Below are 20,126 nucleotides of genomic sequence, written 5' to 3' on the forward strand. Positions count from 1 at the left end.
ACTCGTTACTGATTCGAGGTCTAATTTCTTTTATCTCCCTGTGCTTACACGCAATTTTGCCGTGCCACCTACTTGAACATGCATGCCGTGGGAGTCAAAAAGGCCATGTTCTGTCTTTTTTTTCTTCCTTTTACCCGTATTATAGACTTTGTGTGTTTCATTTACCCCTTGGCTGTGGTTTCCTTTCGAGTTACTAGAGTCATGTTTTCATTCTCTACGTGTATGTATGTCGTTAATAGTGGCACTTAGTCAATCTAAGGGATTCTAATCATTTCTGTCCTTTGTAACTTCTTCCATACGTAACATTGTAACATTCTAGTCTTTGGAGTCTTCGGTCTTCTACTCTTGCGTACCCCTGTCTCTTGCCTAATGTCTTAACGCTCACAGGTGGAAGTCAATTCTCCGTCCCCATACTTTTTCCCCCGGATGAATTCCCACTTCGTGGAGACAAGCTTCGCCCGTGAGATACCCCATCTCTTCCTTATGCATGAAGTGTAGAGAGAAAATACCGCATTGCATTCAACTATCTATATTTCCCCCGGATCTTAACCTATCTTGGCACTAGACTAGTCTTTGATCAAGATGGAACTCTCAATTTTCCGCTGCCGCAACTCACTGTGCCTTCAATTCGCGCCCCTCTCCCAATGTCCTATAAAAGTATAGCAAAACCACCATAGACCGTGTCAATCGGAAGTGATTCAATCACCCGAAAAGCACAATGCTCCCCTGCATCCTCTCTCTGCTGGCTCTCCTCCTTCACACCATAGGTGCCAACACAACAGCCATCCAACCCATCTCTAGAGAAACCTGCCAATCAACCGGAACTCACTGTCCCCGAGGAACCCTAGTCGTCAGCCAAACCTCCAAACACGCCTCTCACCAAACCGTCCAATCCGCCATAGACTCCCTCCCGGACGACACTACTCCACAGACCATCCTCATCCTAGAAGGCACATACATCGAGCAAGTAAACATAACCCGCTCAGGTCCAATAACCCTCCTCGGCCAAACATCCTCCCCAAAAGATGCATCCCGAAACCGCGTGCGCATCACCTGGGCCGCTGGAAATAGGGACAGTACCGGCAGCGTCGACAATGTCTTCTCCAGCGTCCTGGTCGTAGCACCCACGCTCGAGGCAAGTCTCACCGGCGCAGGTCCGACGGGGTATCCGGTGCCGGATGATACGCCGTTCGGAAATAAGGATTTCCGCGTGTATAATGTCGACTTTGATAATACTTGGGCAGAGTACTCGGATGGGCCAGCGCATGCGTTGAGTTTCAGTCGTGCTAATGGGGGATTCTATTACTGTGGGTTCTATTCGTATCAGGATACAGTATGTTATTCCATGCTATGCTTTCAGTTTCATTCGAGATAAATTTCACAATCTCACACCCAACCAACCAATCAACCACTAACCCATACACAGGTCTACATAGGCAAACTCGGCAACGCCTACTTCTACCAAAGCATCCTAGCCGGCCAAACCGACTTCCTCTACGGCTTCGGCACAGCCTGGATTCAATCCAGCGCCCTCCAGCTCCGCGGATGTGGTGGCGGCATCACAGCCTGGAAAGGAACCAACACTACAACGCCCAACACGTACGGCGTGTACATTGTTGAATCGAGCGTGCGGGCTGCGAACGTCTCCGTCGCGGCGGATATCAAGGGCGCGTGTGCGCTCGGTCGGCCGTGGAATAGTCAGCACCGGTCGATCTTTGCGCGTTCGTATGAGGACGGGAGTGTTGATCCGCGCGGGTATATCGATTGGGTTGTTGATGGTGTTGGGAGGTTCGAGGAGGGGGTTACGCTTATGGCGGAGTATCGGGTTTACGGGCCTGGGGTTAACGAGACTGCTCGTGTCGAGGGTGGTGTTACTGATGTTCTTGGGTGGGAGGGATATGAGATGTATAGTACTCCGCAGAAGGTTTTTGGAGATACGAAGTGGGTTGATTGGGGGGTTGTTAAGGGGAATTGAGACACAGCGTTGGTGAGATTCTTATACGAACGCACTGCTTCACTCTTTATACTCCATATCACACATCACACATCTTTGCCAGGCTCCTTGCGCATCTCCCCAATAGCCTTCCCATTCGAAGACCCATAAGTATCAGCATATCTCCCTGCCATCCACTCATGAACGGTAATTGGGGGATATCGTGCACCCTCTTCTGGATCCTCACAACCAGGAAGACACTGGATAGTATAATTTGGATTCCCAGAGAAGAAGAACGGAACACTAAAGCGCTCCTTCCCACTGATATTAATAACGCGATGCAAATTCGACAAGTATCGATTATTCGTCCAGCGCATCATCATATTCCCCAAATTGACAACATAAGCCCCAGGAACCGGAGTGACATCGACCCATTCAGAAGAGAGGTTATTCCAAACCTGCAACCCGCCCGTATCATCCTGTAGAAGCATCGTGATAGCGCCGAAATCCGTATGAGCGCCAATTCCTAGACTCGGTTTAGTTCGTGTCGACGCATTCTACAAGTTTTCTGATTTCCTGACTCACCTCTCTCAAGACCCAACGCATCGACCTCCTGAGGGGGATAACGAAGCAGTCGAAGAATGGAGACGGGATGATCACAGAAATCCCCAAAAGCATCACTATCTAGACCCAGCGTGCGGGCTAGGACTTGCATAATGGCCACAGAAAGCTCGATCATGGCGTCGTGGTACTTGTCCATGACGCGACGGAAGCCCTGGGCGTCTGTGAGCTCGGAGGGATACTTGTTCGGTCCGTGGCCGAAACGTCGTTGGAGTACGTATTCATTGTCGAGGGGGAGGTCTTTTCCGAGATAGAAGCCTTCTTTGAGGTCGCCTTTTGTGCGCTTTTCGAAATTTTGAGAGCGGAGGCGCTCGTATCCGCGGTTGAAGCCGCCGGTGGCTTTGGGGGTTAGTTATGTATTTCTTTCGAGGTATTTGATGGGGTATGAGAGAGAGGGCTTTATTACCTTGGTTGTATTTCTCTTTTGTTTCCAAGGGGAGGTTGAAGAATTCGCTGGAGTGTTTTAGAACTGCGGTTTGGAGTTCGGTTGGGATGGCATGGTTGATTAGCTGGAAGAAGCCGAATTGTTCACATGCTTGTTTGACTTGGTCGATGAGATCTTTTGAGTTGTTGGCGTAGAAGGCTGTTGAGAGGGTTAGTATTAGTAAAGTAGGTGGTAGAGGTTCTTACGAGCGAAATCTATGATAGGGGGCTCGTCAGGGTTCATGGTGGATGAAATGAGAATCGAGCCTTTTCTGGCTATGCCTGATCTTATATCGTGGGGAATTCGTTATCACACAGTACTTATTGCCTATCTCGAATCTCCGAACATCCGACTGCAATCTATTGGATTTGTAGGACTTGTGAGAATTCAACCTACATATCTTTAGTATATTGATTTTCTGTTAGGCAATGGCATCGGACAGAGATCTTGAGATCATACACGATGAACATGAATATATGAGAAGAGAACAAATATTCAAACATTAGGATACACATTCCTGCAGTACAAAAAAAAAGGATACAAATACAACTGACGGGATCGAAAGAATACCGCGAAAGGGACAGTGGGTATTATACACGCTCTAATAAAACATGCTACAAATGCATGGGCGTCCACTCCTGTCCGGGGTAGGACGTGGGGGACATGACGATCTCCTCGCTGGAGTCGTCCGCGGTGATGGCAAGTTCCACCGGCCGAGGCGAGTCATTGACTACACGGGCCTTGTCTTCACTGCGATGAGGATGCGTGGATATCACGGGAGCATTTGAGACGGCGGTATAACGTGGTGCATGGTTCTCCGAGGCTGGGGATATCGTGTCTGAAAACACTGGCTTTCGTGATCGAATGCTGAGCTGAGGAGCCAGACTTTGTTGTTTGAGATCGCCTTGTAATTCGTATTGCTGGCCCGGGTGGTTTTGGTTGTTAGTCGGAGCCTCGAGTATCTCCCCATATAGTTCGTGTCGAAGGCGCTCCCCATGCAAACTATCCTTATGTTCCTCGTGCTTCTCTTGTTCCTGATTCTCGCTCAAGGTGCCTAGTTGCAGGGTTTGGTCTTGCAGGGGTTCTTGCTTGCGCTGCCCCTCTGCCTGCAGTTGCTGTATCCGATGGTCTTCTAGCTCCCCTAGCGGTGACAGTGCAAGTGCAGCTCGATTCTCGTGCAATGACATGGGAGATGGTGACCGGGAATGACCTGGGGGAGGCTGACTGAGCGTGCTAGCATGGCGAGAGCTGGTGGGGGTTTCATTCGTGGATCCAGACTGAAATTGCGAGTAAAACCGACCAGTCGCCAGGGAGTTAGATGACAAACTGGTTGGAAGTGAGATACCGGCACGTTGGCAATTATCGCGGGGTAGAAGGTTTGCATCGCTCGGTGGTGGTGGTGGTGGTGGAGGAGGTGCCGTAGGCTTGGGAGGCTGAGTTGGCAAAGGCTTCTGTTCAAACGGATCGCTGAGGACTGATGGTTCATCATGTGAAGCGAAACTAGTATTTAAATTTCCATTTGTCGACGAGGGTGCTGACAGATATTGGTCCTGTAGCTGTTCCGAGGTAGTTCTGGCGTGGTCGGTCGATTTTCTCTCAGTGTCTTGAGAGCCTTGTCGGCCAAACAGTCCCTATTTAAGTCAGAAAAAATAATCGAAAGACCTGTCCAGAGTCGACATACACTAATTCTGCTGAGTGCTCGTTTTCGCTGGCCTTCCGGGGGCCCCTGAGGCTGTTGCAGTTGAATACCAGAAAGGAGATCTCCCACCGAAGCGCGTCGTCGTCTCCCAAAGTTCTTGAGTTTCCCAATAGCAGAATCTCCATTCTCCGCAGGCGATCCAGATTCCGAAGGTTGAAGATCATTAGCAGGCGTAGACGGGCGAGTCCCTTTGCCGTTGGCGCTCTGCTTTCCGAAGCTACCAAAGCTCAGCATACTGCTTCGGGTCCCCGGCGAGTATCTGACTTCATTCCTCAAGGGGCTATGCACGTCTGGAGCAGATGGAGGTAGACCACTGATGGATTTTCTTTTCGACTCGAGGACCTCAGCAGAGCTTGTGAACGGTGACGGATAGAAAGGTATGAAGGACTTTCTTTTCTCTTGAGCAGATGGCAGGGAGTCATCGTGGGCTTTATCCACAGAATGCTCAGCCTTGTTATTACACCATCGTTCGGGTGCTGCCTCGTTTGCTGTTTCTTGCATAGGAGAGGGCGGATGTCTGTCGAGTTCGTCATCAGATGTACTCCCGGCTTGCTCATCAGCCCCGAGTGTTGAGATAGAGGGCTGGCGCCTATGATCCTGCTTAGGCGCAAGCCCATAATCATTATCCTTGGGAGGAGGTGGAGGGGGAGATGAAGGCGGCCGAGGGATTTCATCAAACACTGGACGGATTGACGGAATAACAATCTCCGGTGTAGACTTGCTTAGCCGATGCCTCTGGTTGTTCGTAACCGGCAAAGGGACGTGGAAAGGCTCATCAGGAATTACCGGCATGCTATTTTCTGCGACTGGGGCTTTGATGGCTGGCGCTTTCGCGTCAAATTGATCGCCAGTCGTGCTTTCTTGTTGTGGCAGTGGCTCTGTGAATTGGCGTTCGCTGCCAGGTACCTGGCTAAATGTATCCGGCACCATCGGGGTACTTGCAGACCTCTGAGGATGAGGAGGATCTGTGGGTGAAAGGCCAAGGGCAGCTATCATCTCCTGCTCGAGGTCTCCAGCAAAGGCAGACTTTCCTGGAACTTCAGGTTTACGAGGGATGCCGTTGGAAGATGGCAGTTCCACAGTTGTTCCGCCAACATGGTTGTGCGACAGGGAGTTGTTCCCCGAGTTGGTCGCCTTGACACGTTTATCGGCATTGTTTTCACACTCTGGACCATCTAGACAGAGACTCACCGGTGGATCAGTATCGGATTTGGGCCCGGTTCGCTCAGATTTGAAGATGGGAAGACTGCCTAAGCTGACAGAGTTTCGTTGAGAAGAGTTACCAGGCACTTCACCCGACCCCGAAGGGAAGGAAAACTGGAAGCTGCGGCGAGAAGCATTTGGGGTTGACTGAACCTACAGTATTACCAACATCAGAATATAAACAAATATAAGGACGGGGTGTTAGATTGTAGAGAAAGAGCAGAAGCATCAATCGTGTCGCATTCTAGAGCTCATTACCAAAAAAAAAGTGCTCGGAATTACATCGTGGTATCCAAAATGAAGTAATGCAGCGATATTAAAGGGGAAACATTAGAGCAACGGCTTCCACCGTGCTTATCCAAGTAAAAAGAAAACTCGCTCCGAAGAAGAAAAATCAAGCATCTACCTTCTCAGACCCTCCACTGGGTCGAAACCTGCTTCTGCCCTTGGCAAATAGCCCCTTGGCTGCCCCAGTTGCCTTGCCACTAAACGCTCCCGCAGTGTGGAGCAGCTCCTTTCCTTTTTCTCCGACTTTCTCCTTGTTCATCACGGTGCCTAGATGGGCCGATGGGCGTCTGATATGAGTGGAGCTAGTCGGAGTACCGTCATTCAAGGAGCCGAGACTCCCAAGAGCACCTAACTTGGGGAATCTGCTGCGGGAGGCATCTGATGGTGGCACAGTAGGGGAGAAACTCTGGGTCTGTTGCACCACGCTGGCATGCTCAGGATGCTCATGAACCATGAACTGAAGCCAATGATTCAAACCAGTGTCGATGGTGGCGAACTGGTCGCGGGTGTGTTCGAAGGACTTGATACGCTGGTTGATAGATGTGATACCGAGAATATCACGGAAGCCTAAAAGCTGAGACTGATCGAGGGATGAGCTGCCGGCGTTAGAAGGTACTTGAGCTCGCGGAGGTAGTGTGGGAGGCGTAACCCCTGGTCCCATAACTTGCTCCGGTGGTGTAGTGTTCTCCGGGATAGGTGGAACAATCGAAAGTCGAGGCTTGGCCACAGCACGCTGGGTATCGGACCCTTCCTCATCAGAAGTAAACGAGTCGTGCGGCACATCCGACACCAATGGAGCAGGCGCTTCATGTACAGGCGCTTCATGTACAGGCGCTTCATGTACAGGCGCTTCATGTACAGGCGCTTCATGTACAGGCGCTTCACGTACAGACGCTTCATGTGCAGGCGCTTCACGTACAGGCGCCTCATTTACAGGCGTTTCATGTATAGGCTCAGGCTCTTGCGTAGATAACGATGTGGCCAAAGGAGGGGGCGATGAATAGCCCCCGGGCATTTGAGGCGGCTCTGGTTCTTCCTCGTCAGAGGATTCCCATGAGAACCGTCTTTCTAACTTGGGCTTCTTTGGTTGATCGCCGACCGTGGATGAAGAGTTGCCAGTCGCGCCTTGGCTGTTCGCATAAGGGTCCCTAGACGGCAAAGGAGGCGGGCCAATCCAGTCTGGGCGGCTGTCAGAAACGATGGACTCAGCGGGTGCCTGCGACTGAGATTGCTTGCTGGGCTCTGGGTCTTCCGAGGGGGTGGCTTCCCGACTTAATGATCGGATAATCTCCTCCCTCAAGCGATCGTTGTCGGTATTCTGTGGCGATTCTTCGGCTCCCATGATGGCGGGGATTTCGCCATGGAAGGCGTCAGGGCCCGATGCGCTTCCGAATTTGAGAGGGGCGGGCATATCCTGCCCCTTGTTCGCGTATGGTTGCATCGGGTTCTGAGGAGAGATTGCCGCATCAGACGACTCTGGTGACAAACTCTGAAGTGGAGGAATGGAGGAAAATTCCGCATGGCCCGCCGTTGGAGTGTCCTGGTCTGTGATTTGAGGCTTTTTCGAAGGACTGTTGTCCGAACTAGGAAGGCTCAGGTCCCGGCGGTGACCAGGGTTAAGCGCTGGGACCGCATTCGCAGTTGCCTTCGGGGAGGTTGACTCATTGGGTTCCTCGAGAATGGTGGGTGTTCTTTCATCAGTCATAGTACGAGAGCCCATGATAGGACTGATGGTCGAAGTACCATCGCTGTTCGACCGCGCGAAACTAGTGGTAGTGGATTGCGGAGTTTCTGGGACATCGAAGGCCTGATTCACTACCGATCGGAATCCCGACGAGGATTTATGGTTCAAAGAGGACTCCTGAGATGCAGGGCTATCCTGTGGCGGGTGGGAGTCTGCACCACCCAAGAAATCGGTACCAAAGCTAGACATGCGCTTGACTTCCGGTAGACCCAAATCAGGTTCCTGTTGGTTTGTTGGAGGCGGAGCTCCAAACGCGTCAGGCTTGGGATCATTGATACCAGTGATAGGAGACTGCTGTGTCGCTTTCTCCTCGCGCATGCGTTTATAGAGGTCGGCCGGCCTCACAAAAGGTAGGGCCTTCTGGTCTCCTCCACTTAGGTTCCTACCCTGGGCATCAGCCGGATGCGACTCACCGGCTCCGAATCCGATCCCAGACAAACGCCTCGAGGATAACTCGGACGAACTGCCAGTGTTGTGGGTGGCATAGGGAGGCCGAGGTACTGCGGGAGGCGCCTCCTCCTCTTCTTCTTCGTCGTCATCGCTACCCCAGTCACCTCCATCATAAGAATATTGCTTCGCTTCCACCCAACGTTTTGTTTTGGAGCGATTCACGTTTGTTTGGAATGAGATCGGGGTTCCGCTACCGCTGCCTGGCGAGAGTGGACTGCGAACATTCTGCAGGGAAGGACTAAAGCCGAGTCTCAGTATTCGTGCAACTAGATATATTGAATCTGGATAGTCTTACAGTTTCTGGACTCCGCGACCATGCGGGGTGGGGTCTGCCATCAGGAGAGCAGGGTCAAGGGATTGAGGCGAGCTCGATTACTGGCCTCGACTGCCTAGTGATCTCCGAGTTTGTAGAATAGCAAGTGCAAGTAAGGGTTAAATAAGGTGAACAACACCCTTAATGATGGTGTATATGGGAGGACGACTGTGGCGGCTTGGCCCAACTTCGGGCAAGGCACCGATCAAATGAGATAATTGGACCTCGGAAGTAGCGAGATTAGTGTACAAGAATGACGTGTATCCACAAAAGAATACAAGAATATTCAACTATATCAAAGAGAAATAGAAAATAGAAAGCTTTACTTTGTACTCGCGTACTTCATGGAGAACTCCCCTGAGGTCAAACTAAAATTAGTCCAGGCGGTGCGGGGCTTATGTAACACGTTTCTTTAAGGACGTTTAATTAGATCAACTTGAAGTTGACCTTTCTTCATCTTCTTGAAGTGTATCGGAGTATATTTTCATTTGTTCAAGTCACGACGTTGTACCCTTGGAGTTACCTGCAACCGGACACGTCTTCATCTGGCCCCCTTATCGATTGCAGATAGATCACACTTCAGTTTCACCGGATTCGGCCTTCGTTAATCTACATTTGTTTCTCAATACTGGCGCTCCTTGAAAGACTATAGCTACTCGTCTCATAGCTTCCCTTCACATACCTTCCGTATCGCAAAATGACCGGCCCGTCGATACAAGATCGGACCAGCGAGTTCAGCGCTATCTTGGGCCAGGCCCAGAAGCGCCTGGGGACATCGAAAGTCGGTTCACAGCGCCAGGCACTGTTGACCGATGCGCAAAGGCGACAAGCCAGTGCGTCACCGCAGGGTGCTGCACAGGAGGCGAAGGCGGCGAGATCGGAATTCGCGCGACGGGCGCGAGATATCGGAAGGGGGATTACTGGAACAATGGCAAAATTGCAGCGATTGGCTGAATGTGAGTCTGATCACATCGCTCAAAATACTAGCAATCTGACCAGGAAATAGTGGCGAAACGGAAAACACTCTTTGATGACCGACCTGTCGAAATTTCCGAATTGACATATGTGATTAAGCAAGACCTTGCCGCCCTGAACCAAAGCATCGCCGGGCTGCAGGCGCTCACCCATGCGCAACACCCCAAATCGAATCGCTCGAAGACAGACCAGGAAGGAGAGCATAATGACAATGTGAGTGAGACATGAAAGGCAGCGTACGGACAGTTCGCTGATTACCGGATTTCAGGTTGTTGTTATGCTGCAGGGAAAGCTGGCCGATGTAGGTGCTAGTTTCAAAGAGGTGCTTGAAGTCCGCACGAAGAATATTCAAGCATCCCGAACACGAACCGAGAATTTCGTTTCCTCGGTATCTTCCAAATCACACAATGCCCTCGACGCACAACGCTCAGACTCGCCTCTGTATAACACCTCTGGACGACGGACTCCTCAGCCCGGATATCAAGGCAACTCCTCCGACCTTTTGACTCTCGAACCCTCCAACCCTTCGCCCTTAGGACGTCCGTCATTCCAATCGGACCAACAGATGATGATAATGGAAGAAGGAGAATCGAGTAACACATATGTTCAAGCTCGAGGCGAAGCCATCGAAGCTATTGAGCGAACTATTAGTGAATTAGGTGGCATTTTTGGTCAGCTGGCTCAGATGGTCAGCGAACAGTCAGAAATGATCCAGCGCATAGATGCCAATACCGAAGATGTGGTCGACAACGTCCAGGGGGCGCAGAGAGAACTAATGAAGTATTGGACGCGTGTGTCTGGCAATCGCTGGCTAGTTGCCAAAATGTTCGGTATTCTGATGGTACGTTCACTCATCTTGAATTTCTTGTCTGCATGTCCAACTAATGACCATTATAGATCTTCTTCCTTCTCTGGGTCTTGATTTCGTGATAGACATGAGATCCGCCCCTTTTCCTTTCATACTGTATTATAATACCTGGCCCGTGTTTTTCGACAAATCATGGCCCTTCTACATGTCAGCACTCACTGAGCATTCCTGTTTTTTATTTTTAACTCCCTGGCTAAACTCTGGGATGTCGAACCCATCACGCTCTTTGTCTTCATTTTCATTTTTCTTGTTTGCTCTTTGCTCTTTGTTGCTTGGGACTGTGTCCTTCAGAGTCACCTGCGTAAATACACCTCTTGTACCATTTAAATCCAATCAACCGAGATCATGGGATAACCATGAATCAATTCTAGAAACACCTCAAAGCGAGTATTGTCATTCTATTTACATGTATCTCATGCATCAAACTGCGTCATGACATTCCATAGTTCTGACTCCGCCCACCCCAACGAGGGCTGATTATCGAACAGTTCCCACACAAGACTGTCATTCCATCCTTCTACAGACAGTGGTGCAGTAGTGTCTCCAGTGGAATCTGTATCCCGAACACCGACTAATGGCTGATCGGCAGCACGGCCAAATATATCCGTGTAGGAAGTAGTCTGGCCCTCGGTGTTCCCAGCCGTGTTCGCATCAGAGAGTGCAGCTACTGGCTGTTCTGAACGGGAAGATTCAGGATTGCCTTTCACCAAAGGCGCACACAGGTCTAGAAATTTGGAGAATAGCTTGTACAGCTTCCCAATTGAGACATTCGCTTCTGCGAATTGATGTAGGTCGTCGGTGATATTCTTGATCATATTGAAGTCTCTCTCGTTTGAGGTTGCGATCACATTGCAAAACAGGACAAAGAACGGTGCTAGCGGGAATAGCAGCATTGTCCTGTTGAAGGGGTCATTAGCTTTGACTGTACAGGTTGTTGAGAGATGGCTTTGAGAAGGCTATATCGTACCAGGTAAGAAAGTATGGATATGAGTCAATAGAATTGATGCGGTTCGAGAATGCTTCCTGTAAAGCTCGGAGAGTGGTGAGTGATTCCCTGGCTGTGTATAGACAGTTCTCGCAGACCAAGCGGGATTTGAGTACAGAGGAACGGGCTTGGATGATTGTCGTAAGAACAGAGTAGTAGTTGAAGTCCATTGACAGCCATTCGCGCCGGAGATAGCTCCATGATTGTGGGAATTGCTGTTCTTGGCGACGACGAAACTGGAAGTCCAGTCAGCAGGTATTTCCTAGAAGATTTGGTTCTCTCGCCCTCTTACCATTTGCATATTGGAGTGGATTGTGTGTGCCCGTGCCACAAGATCTGACAGTGTATTTGCCTTCTCCGTGTCTCCTATTGTCTTGGTATCAAGCAAGATGCTCAGTAGAGCACTCTTCAACTCTGAATACTCGACTATGCCTGTTAACATGGTAGATGTTGGCAGATCAGGGTCGACGTGGATTAACTGTGTTGGTCTAACTTTCAGATCCGGTAGAGATGGTGGTCGGAGGAGCAGAAGGCTCAGAGATTTGTCAAAGTAATAGCATGTGTGCACACAAGCATGGATGTTTTCCTCTATCTCAGTTCGAGGACTGGTATCTGTGATGTTGTGGTAATTCAAGGAAACAACCATCCTCGAGGCTAGTGCTGTTAACATCCAACAGCGTGTCATATTTCCTAAATATTGCATCAAACGGGTCTGCCGTGAGTCAGAAACGAGGATATATATATGGAGCCGCACGAAGAGACAGGAAACATACTCCAGACATAATCGATTGAAGCAAAAGAAGGCTAGGTTCAGCTGCCAGCGGAATTTGATTCAAAATTTCGATGGCAGCGGCTTCATACCTCTTTTTCAGTGAGCGGAAATGATCCCTTAAAGGCTTGCTTGGAACCAGAGGGGCCATTTTTGATATACAACCCATGGCTTTTACCCAGACATTGATTCGGTAATGCTGGAGCACTTGTTCACATTCTGTGTTTTCGATAATTGCAAGCCCCATTTGCTCTAGAACCTTGTCGGAGATGTGATCAGGCCAGTTAATTATTCCTTGGGAGTTTGTTTTCTTATCGGGTCCTATAATGATCAGTATCACTGACATCTGCCCCATCCTAGGTGACTTACCAGGTAGCATCATGTAGAGCAATTCCGGAGTGAGAGTAGGAGGTTGTAGGTTCTCTTGAACGTCCATGTCATGCACAGCCGCAGTCTCCTCCCAATGCAGAGTCGGATTAGATAGCTGACCGACGAACTTGCGCGCTGATTTAAGTGCAGTGCGTCTATCTTTTGACAGAGCCGGGTTACATTGTAGTTCATGCTCGATATATTCTCTAGCCTCACTGGCATGGTGTGTTGAGCCAGGAGAATGTGCTTGGTGAACATTTTGTTGTGACACAGTCTGAGATTTGCGATACTTGCTTAGTGGTGGCTGCAGAGGAGCTGTATCATGGAGGTCATGTGCTCGATATCGCTTTTGTTTGTCGCTTAGAACCTCGGTAATACCTGTGAAGTTGGCCGAAGGCGACGAAGATGTGCTGCTAGCGGCGTGATGACTTGTTGGAAAGTATGTTGCCTCTCTATTTCTTGACTCTTCCAGCTTCGCTAATCTTTGGGTCAATGTTTCCAAGCTTGGAAATGTCAGATGTTTATTCTGAAGATGTATAACGTCAATTACACGTACCGAGAAACCCGCGGTCTATGAACTCGTGCCTGGCGATTGCGAAGACAGTCTGCGCCTGCGTCGGTGCAGTTCATGCAAGGATCCTGGCGATCGCATTTCACCTAAAATGACTTGAGATGAGCATCGAGATATCAAAGGATCAAATGTGGGAAACAAATAATTATACCTTCCGAGTATGACATAGATCGCACTGGTGAGGGATCAGTTGGGCTACATAGATGTTTCGGGGACAGCCTATGCCGTTCGCAATGCCGTTATTCAGACAGACTTACCGCAGACATGTTGGCTTCGGAATTTCTAACGGAACTTCGGAATCAAAGCCATATTAGTCAGGTACTAGTACAGGGGAAGAAGGAGTCTGGTTGAAGTCTGGGGTTGTGTGCTCGGCACGCCCGAACTGCCGAGAACCGAGCGGAAGCGGTTTAGCGCGGAGCCTCATGTACACAAGGTTGTTGACGTTTCATTTACTAACATGTCCTACAGGTATTTGAATTGAAGATTCAAAAGTAGCTTGATTAGTAACATTCGTAGAAATTACAACTTATTGCCGAATAATTAATTGCATTGGGATCTCATTTATCGTAACAATCATAACAGTATTCACATCCCAATTTTACAACAGACCCATGGAGAACGGGTAATTCTGTATCGTCAACAGTATGCGGAATAGCCCCTCGTCGGTTCATCTCTGTGCATGCTGCTTGAAACCACACATGGTTAAGCTTTGGCTCGAGGTTTTGTTCGCCATTATCACCGAAAGACGCCATGTAATCCTTCAAATCCTGTCGCATGCCCCACAGAAACTCCTTTCTATGAGACCACGTAGAATCATGTTCGCCCTTTTGGTTTCTTTGGTCATCCTTCGCAATAGAAACAAAGAAGCTAACGATCCTCTCCATAGTAGAAGTAGTGAGAAGGAGACTAACCCAGCTTTCGGCGGTGGAATGAGAAATTTCCGGGCCCATCAAGCGCTGGACGGTCGAAAATAGAAGCTGCATGCAGTGATGGGTGGACATAAATACATGCATATCGTCAAAAGGCGCATTTTGAAGAATTTTTTGTTGTCTTTTAGAAGAAGCAACCGTCATGCTGTTGTGATGACCCGAGTCATCAGAGTCAGAGCCAGGAGATGCGGATGATTCCAAGAAGAATACCGCGTAGGCTCTATGTTCGAGTCAGTACGATTCTAAGAGAAATAACAAGTGGGGCCATACATCGGATACAAAAGCTTGGCCTGGAGCGCAGCCATGGCTTTACTGAAGACAACTTCTTTCTCTGTCTTGGAAGAGGACCACAAAGGTTGGACAAGTGGATCGGTCTCCAGATGATGTTCAAGCACATGATAAGCCAGGTGGTAGCTGAGTCGAATGCAAGTATTCCAGCATCGATTCAACTCACCGAGATATCCTAGGGAATATCCGGCGTTGCCATGAGCCACACCTATGCTATACTCAGGAGGCGGGGGAGGGAATAGCTCAGAGATGAACGAAACGTCATCACCCGGTGAGAGTGTGCCAGTAATGCAATTTCTTTGATGATGCGCCTGTTTCCGGAGTTGGATATATGCCCATGCTATGGCAAATTCCAGATTCGAAATCCGGTTGTGGAGTATTCGACAGGAAAGAGACAAGGAACCGATATCCTTCAGTTCACAGGAGGCTAGGATCATAACAAAGATATGAGATGGGAGTCGTTTCCATCCTGAAGATGTAGCCACAGCCGACATTGAGCCCCGTTTGCCTCTCCGAAGGACTGTTCGGACTCGATCGAGAAAATGCATCATGGTTCATACATTTGGTGAACCACCTGAAATATCTAAGGTTTGGCCGGTAATTTTGGAATGTTGCCATGAAATAACTCGTAAATAAGACAAATGCATGGTAGAAAGAGATAGAAAGACTCAGATGGAATCCCAACTGTAGACACAGCGATGGGACCAAATCATTACACAACCAGTCTGATACTCCGTACTTTGGGCGAAGGTGTATGAGTTCGCTGAATTTACCTAAGGGCATCTGCCCTGAAATTAAGCAACAGAGTTTTGAAACAACCGAGATTGTTGTGATGTCGGTGGAGTGGGTGCTTGATATTTGCCTAACATTCAAGGCATAAAAGTATTGTCGGCGCAGTGACGCTAGTGTACCGGTAATTTATGTTTTGTAATCCAGGCTCCATACCTAGTTAGGTAACTAGGTAACTATAAATTGCCAGCAGAGTCGATACAGAAATACAGAGCATTACAATACCGATTACTCCGACAAGTATCACGGCACCGCCTCTCCGATCCGTGTCGTTTGCTCTTCTTAATGTCATTAAGTTGATTAGCATGCCAGCCATTTATACCTAGCTACATTGTTTTTTAGAGAGTGCGCTGCAGCACTAGCTAGCATGAGCGGCTCCTTGAATGGTGGTCGGGCAACAGACTCGCCATCAAAACAACCTGCATCATTTGCATGCGTGGTCTGTCACAACCGGAAGGTCAAATGCGATAGACAAGATCCCTGTACCCCCTGTTCAAATTGCGCCAAGGCGAATGTGGAGTGCATCTATCGTGCTCCACTACCTCCTCGTCGTCGCAAAAGGGATCGAGAAACCACTGAGAGTGTATCTCGAGAACGCGGGAAATATTCTAGACGCAGCACTGGATTCGATGGAGATCCATCTGCCACTCAGAATCACAATGCCGAGGAAGAGCAATGGACTGAAACAAGGAAAAGTGGATCTGGGAGGATGATCACGAAAGGTGGCAATTCCATCTATCTCGACAAGTGAGTTGCGCTGTAATTGGTCTAATGTCGGAGTTCTGACGTGCACATCAGCAATCTTTGGACGACTGTCAGCAATGAGGTTGGTGTTTTTTGGCCCCCTTGTACTACAATTACTACAATTCTGACCATCTTTTCTAGCTTCCAAATGCAGCAGACGTATTGGGCGATAGATCGGATAATGATACCGATAACTTTGCCCAGAATGTGAGCGACGATTATGCGATACTATCGACATCTGCAACAAGAGATGTTCTTACAGAGCTCCACCCGAGCCCTCTGAATATTTTCAAGTTGTGGCAGGCGTTTCTCGAGAATGTGAACCCACTCACCAAAATCATACATGCTCCAACTGTGCAACAACAAATTTTGGAAGCCATGAGTGATCTGCCAAAAGTAAGCCGGGAGTTCGAAGCATTGATGTTTGCAATATACTGCATAGCATTGGTTTCCTTGCACGCAGAAGATGCCGAAAGGTCATTTGGAGAAAGCAAGAAAGCCCTCCTATCAAAGTGCAGACGAGGAGCCCAACTCGCTTTCAAGAATGCATCGATTCTTCGTACATCAAGCTCCGTGGTTCTCCAGGCGTTTATGCTATACCTAGTGTGTTTATCTTCCTGTGATGAGATCTAAGCCATTTTAACGATGTTTCGGTAGCTCTGCATGCGTTCGTTCTCCGACCCACATACTATTTGGACATTATGTGGGATTGCAGTTAGAATTGCGCAACGAATTGGGATCCACCGTGACGGGTCTGCACATGGACTTTCAGTATTCGAAACTGAGATGCGCCGTCGTATTTGGTTCCAGCTCATGGTCATAGATGGCACATCTGCGCAATTCTGTGGTGTGGCATCAACGCCGCTCCCAGCCACAATTGATGTCCAACCACCAATGAATGCGAATGATAGTGACCTCGATCCTCGTATGACCGAGCCAGCCTGCGAGAAGCTAGGACCGACAGAAATGATGTTTGTTCTGGCTCGGAGTTCATTTGGAAAATGGCTCTTTCGTTTGTCAAATCAGGCTGAAGGTTCTAATGCTGGGCCATGGACCTTCTTATCATCATCCTCGATGCCCTTGAAGGATAAAGACAAGGCAATTGATGAACTTGAAGCACACATGGAAGACAAATTCCTCCGACACTGCGATACATCTATCCCGCTACACATGGCAACGACAATGATGGCGCGTTCAGCTATCTACTATACCCGGTTGATGGCACACCATCCTCGTCAATACCAGGATCCCAATATTCGCATCTCGCAAGCAGAGAAAAACGTCATCTTCGAGAATTCCCTCAAGATGACAGAATATGCTGATTACGCCCAAAACAATCTAGTTGTACGGAAATTCATGTGGCACATGGTGAATCATATGCCGTGGGACGCTATAATTTTCATGCTCTCGGGGATGCGGCACCGGACTGACTCCGAAGAGAAGAGCAAGGTCTGGCAATTGATTGCAAATGTGTACTCTGGGCATATCAAGGCGATGAGCAAGAATGACCGAACGCCTCTTCACATGGCCATTCAAAATTTAATTGTCAAGGCCTGGCGGGCGTACATTGAAGAGTGTAACATCAACCGTCGCACACCAACGCCATGTCCAACCATCGTTGCATCCTTGCTAGCTAATGAAACAGGGGTTTCTAGCCCACAACAGGAAGATGAGAACTCCACAGTTGCCGAGCGTGATGCTAGTCCACAATATCAGCCCAGGCAAGACCGTTATAGTTCACACTTTGGACTAGAGGCTGAAAACTTTGGTTTGATGCTGGGTGATAGCCCGAAGGATTGGAATCAATGGGACAATCTTCTCAATAACTTTCAAGGATCTTTTACAGATGATGCAACATATCTGTCGTGAGCCAAGCATTATTTTCGACGTTGTCGATTACTCGAAATGTGCTCACGCTAGTCTTTGTGGCAAATCAGACGGTGTGACAAAAATTCTCGTATTCGAAGAATCCAAGTATACTCCAACATCGGGGTGCGCTGGAGAGCCTCGCGCCGATCGGCACGCGACGCTCCGATGCCGTATAGATGTCTTGGCCTCCCCAATTCTCGGGGTCGGCCACTAAAGAGCCGACCAGTGATGATCAACGTTGGCTTTTTGGGGTAAATCTCTTTTACAGGGCGATGGTATTTGGTAAAATTTTTATTTAAAGTCAGTTCTGTTTGGTGCAGATTTTGGATATATGATCACCAACTTCCTACCTGCCATCCTCCTTTGATCACGAGGTTTTTCCCTTAATAAATCACTTCAACCTACATACCCTTACTCCGAAGATGGTTCCAAAGCTAAAACCAAAAACGGATGTTCTCATTGTCGGCGCAGGCCCAACTGGCCTTGTCCTTGCTCTGTGGCTTCACCACCAAGGTGTCAATGTCCACATCTTCGACCAGGCAGAGGCACCGGCGAAAGACTCACGAGCGATAGTCGTTCACGCACGGATAGTAGAGCTGTATCGACAGCTTGGATTGGCCGAAGACTTGCTGGCGCTCGGGTACAAGCTGCCGGCGACAAATCTCTGGATTGGTACAGAGCACAAAGCACACATTTCGCTACGAGACTTCGGCCGCGAGTTGACTCCGTATCCCTTCATGCTGACTGCACCACAAGACGACCACGAAAAAATGCTAGAAAAGCGACTGAACGACATCGGCATCTATGTTGAACGAGGGTCGAAGTTGCAAGGCTTTGTGGACCACGGGACAAGCATCACTGCTACCCTGTTCCGGGAGACAGATGGGACCTCAACCACACTTGAGGCATCATACATAGTCGGGTGTGATGGAGCACATTCGGCTGTTCGCCACGGGATCGGTGCCAAATTCGAGGGCGAGACATACAAACCGCTGTTCTACATCGCCGATATCGAAGGCAAAAGCGAGAGATTCTTCAACGGCGAAGGTAACCTGGTCATCACGGACGACACTTTCAACCTGGTGGTCCCCTACAACAAAGCAGGCCATGCGCGATTGGTTGGCATCCTGATCCCGGATAAGGATGACGGTGACACACGTGAATCACCAGAGCATGAGCACCAGATCACGTTCGAAGACGTTCGACCCAAAATTATGCAAGCGATGGATCTGGAAATTACAAAGGTCAACTGGTTCTCTACCTACCGCAGCCACCACCGTGTAGCCGACAGATTCCGCAGCAATCGGGCGTTCCTTGTTGGGGATGCGGCTCACATCCACAGTCCAGTTGGTGGGCAGGGTATGAACACAGGCATTATGGACTCGATCAACCTAGCGTGGAAGTTAGCGACGGTCCTCAAACAGACAAACATGACCGAAGAAGCAAAACACCAACTGTTGGAATCATATGAATCCGAACGCCGCTCCTTCGCCATGATGATAGTTAAGTCTACCGACACGGGTTTTACGACATTGACATCAAAAGGATTCTTCCCATACATTCTTCGAAACTGGCTGATTCCGTATCTTGTGCCACTGCTTTTGAAGTTTGATTTCGCCAGGACGAGAATCTTCCGGGGCGGGTCTCAGCTCATTTGTAACTACAGGGGGAGCAGTATTTGTCAGCCTGGCCAAGGGACCATACAGCCCGGCGATCGTCTCCCGTGGGTTGAAATCAACCAGGTGGACAATTTTTCCACCCTTCGAGGGATTTGTTGGCAGCTCCATATCTATGGGGAGTCTTTACCGCAATTTGAAGAGTGGGCCCGGAAGATGAGTGTGAAAATTTTTGTATTCCTTTGGCAGGACCAATACGCCAGAGCTGGACTGATTAGGAATGCCGTCTACTTGCTGCGACCTGATCACTATATTGCAGGGATTTTTGAGGGCCCGTCCGTTGAGGGGTTGGCCGAGTACTTCTCTCGGGGTTTCACTTAGGTATAGGTTGGACTCGTTAATCTCAAGCTCTCCACTATGTTTTCTCGCAACTTCGGTTATTTTATCATTTCTATGCCACGTGCAGTTTCATGTGGATGTCTCGTTCTCCCGTTATTTTCCCATTTAGGAGATTCTACATAGTGTGCGTTTCTCACTCCGAGATAACTCTGCAGGATGCACATGGGATAAGGGAGCCACATGGTCTTCATACTCATCATTTGAAAGCATGCGAAAATGATGAAGCGTGATTGGTGACTTGGCATATATTAAAGTGCATTAGTGCATGATTTGATTGGTG

The 20,126-nt window shown here is 49.0% G+C and overlaps 8 protein-coding genes across 8 annotated transcripts; 4 read left to right on the top strand and 4 right to left on the bottom strand.

The window, feature by feature from the left end:
* Positions 1-718: 718 nt before the first annotated feature.
* On the top strand, positions 719-1,975 carry N7447_008518 (putative pectin methylesterase; the record flags this gene model as incomplete). Its single annotated transcript, XM_057232780.1, has 2 exons — positions 719-1,333; positions 1,427-1,975. The coding sequence occupies 2 exons, from the start codon at positions 719-721 to the stop codon at positions 1,973-1,975; spliced, it is 1,164 nt and encodes a 387-aa protein (XP_057082322.1).
* A 65-nt stretch (positions 1,976-2,040) lies between these two features.
* Positions 2,041-3,221, bottom strand: N7447_008519 (isopenicillin N synthase family dioxygenase; the record flags this gene model as incomplete). Its single annotated transcript, XM_057232781.1, has 4 exons — positions 2,041-2,459; positions 2,519-2,893; positions 2,961-3,137; positions 3,185-3,221. 4 exons carry the CDS (start codon positions 3,219-3,221, stop codon positions 2,041-2,043), a joined length of 1,008 nt encoding a protein of 335 aa, XP_057082323.1.
* Positions 3,222-3,592: 371 nt separating this feature from the next.
* N7447_008520 (uncharacterized protein) lies at positions 3,593-8,698 on the bottom strand (the record flags this gene model as incomplete). The annotated part of the gene is made up of 4 exons (XM_057232782.1): positions 3,593-4,609; positions 4,660-6,033; positions 6,287-8,600; positions 8,658-8,698. 4 exons carry the CDS (start codon positions 8,696-8,698, stop codon positions 3,593-3,595), a joined length of 4,746 nt encoding a protein of 1,581 aa, XP_057082324.1.
* Positions 8,699-9,372: 674 nt separating this feature from the next.
* N7447_008521 (t-SNARE syntaxin) lies at positions 9,373-10,580 on the top strand (the record flags this gene model as incomplete). Its single annotated transcript, XM_057232783.1, has 4 exons — positions 9,373-9,631; positions 9,682-9,863; positions 9,919-10,491; positions 10,548-10,580. The coding sequence occupies 4 exons, from the start codon at positions 9,373-9,375 to the stop codon at positions 10,578-10,580; spliced, it is 1,047 nt and encodes a 348-aa protein (XP_057082325.1).
* Positions 10,581-10,931: 351 nt separating this feature from the next.
* Positions 10,932-13,478, bottom strand: N7447_008522 (fungal specific transcription factor domain-containing protein; the record flags this gene model as incomplete). The annotated part of the gene is made up of 7 exons (XM_057232784.1): positions 10,932-11,415; positions 11,486-11,739; positions 11,796-12,215; positions 12,277-12,593; positions 12,642-13,144; positions 13,198-13,298; positions 13,470-13,478. The coding sequence occupies 7 exons, from the start codon at positions 13,476-13,478 to the stop codon at positions 10,932-10,934; spliced, it is 2,088 nt and encodes a 695-aa protein (XP_057082326.1).
* Positions 13,479-13,769: 291 nt separating this feature from the next.
* On the bottom strand, positions 13,770-14,977 carry N7447_008523 (uncharacterized protein; the record flags this gene model as incomplete). The annotated part of the gene is made up of 2 exons (XM_057232785.1): positions 13,770-14,361; positions 14,412-14,977. 2 exons carry the CDS (start codon positions 14,975-14,977, stop codon positions 13,770-13,772), a joined length of 1,158 nt encoding a protein of 385 aa, XP_057082327.1.
* Positions 14,978-15,585: 608 nt separating this feature from the next.
* N7447_008524 (putative C6 transcription factor) lies at positions 15,586-17,831 on the top strand (the record flags this gene model as incomplete). The annotated part of the gene is made up of 4 exons (XM_057232786.1): positions 15,586-15,965; positions 16,017-16,044; positions 16,104-16,565; positions 16,620-17,831. The coding sequence occupies 4 exons, from the start codon at positions 15,586-15,588 to the stop codon at positions 17,829-17,831; spliced, it is 2,082 nt and encodes a 693-aa protein (XP_057082328.1).
* A 422-nt stretch (positions 17,832-18,253) lies between these two features.
* Positions 18,254-19,828, top strand: N7447_008525 (putative FAD binding monooxygenase; the record flags this gene model as incomplete). Its single annotated transcript, XM_057232787.1, has 1 exon — positions 18,254-19,828. The coding sequence occupies one exon, from the start codon at positions 18,254-18,256 to the stop codon at positions 19,826-19,828; it is 1,575 nt and encodes a 524-aa protein (XP_057082329.1).
* Positions 19,829-20,126: the final 298 nt, after the last annotated feature.

This window comes from Penicillium robsamsonii, assembly GCF_028829455.1.
Source record: "Penicillium robsamsonii strain IBT 29466 chromosome Unknown utg000005l_segment0_segment0, whole genome shotgun sequence".
Lineage (NCBI taxonomy): Eukaryota > Fungi > Ascomycota > Eurotiomycetes > Eurotiales > Aspergillaceae > Penicillium > Penicillium robsamsonii.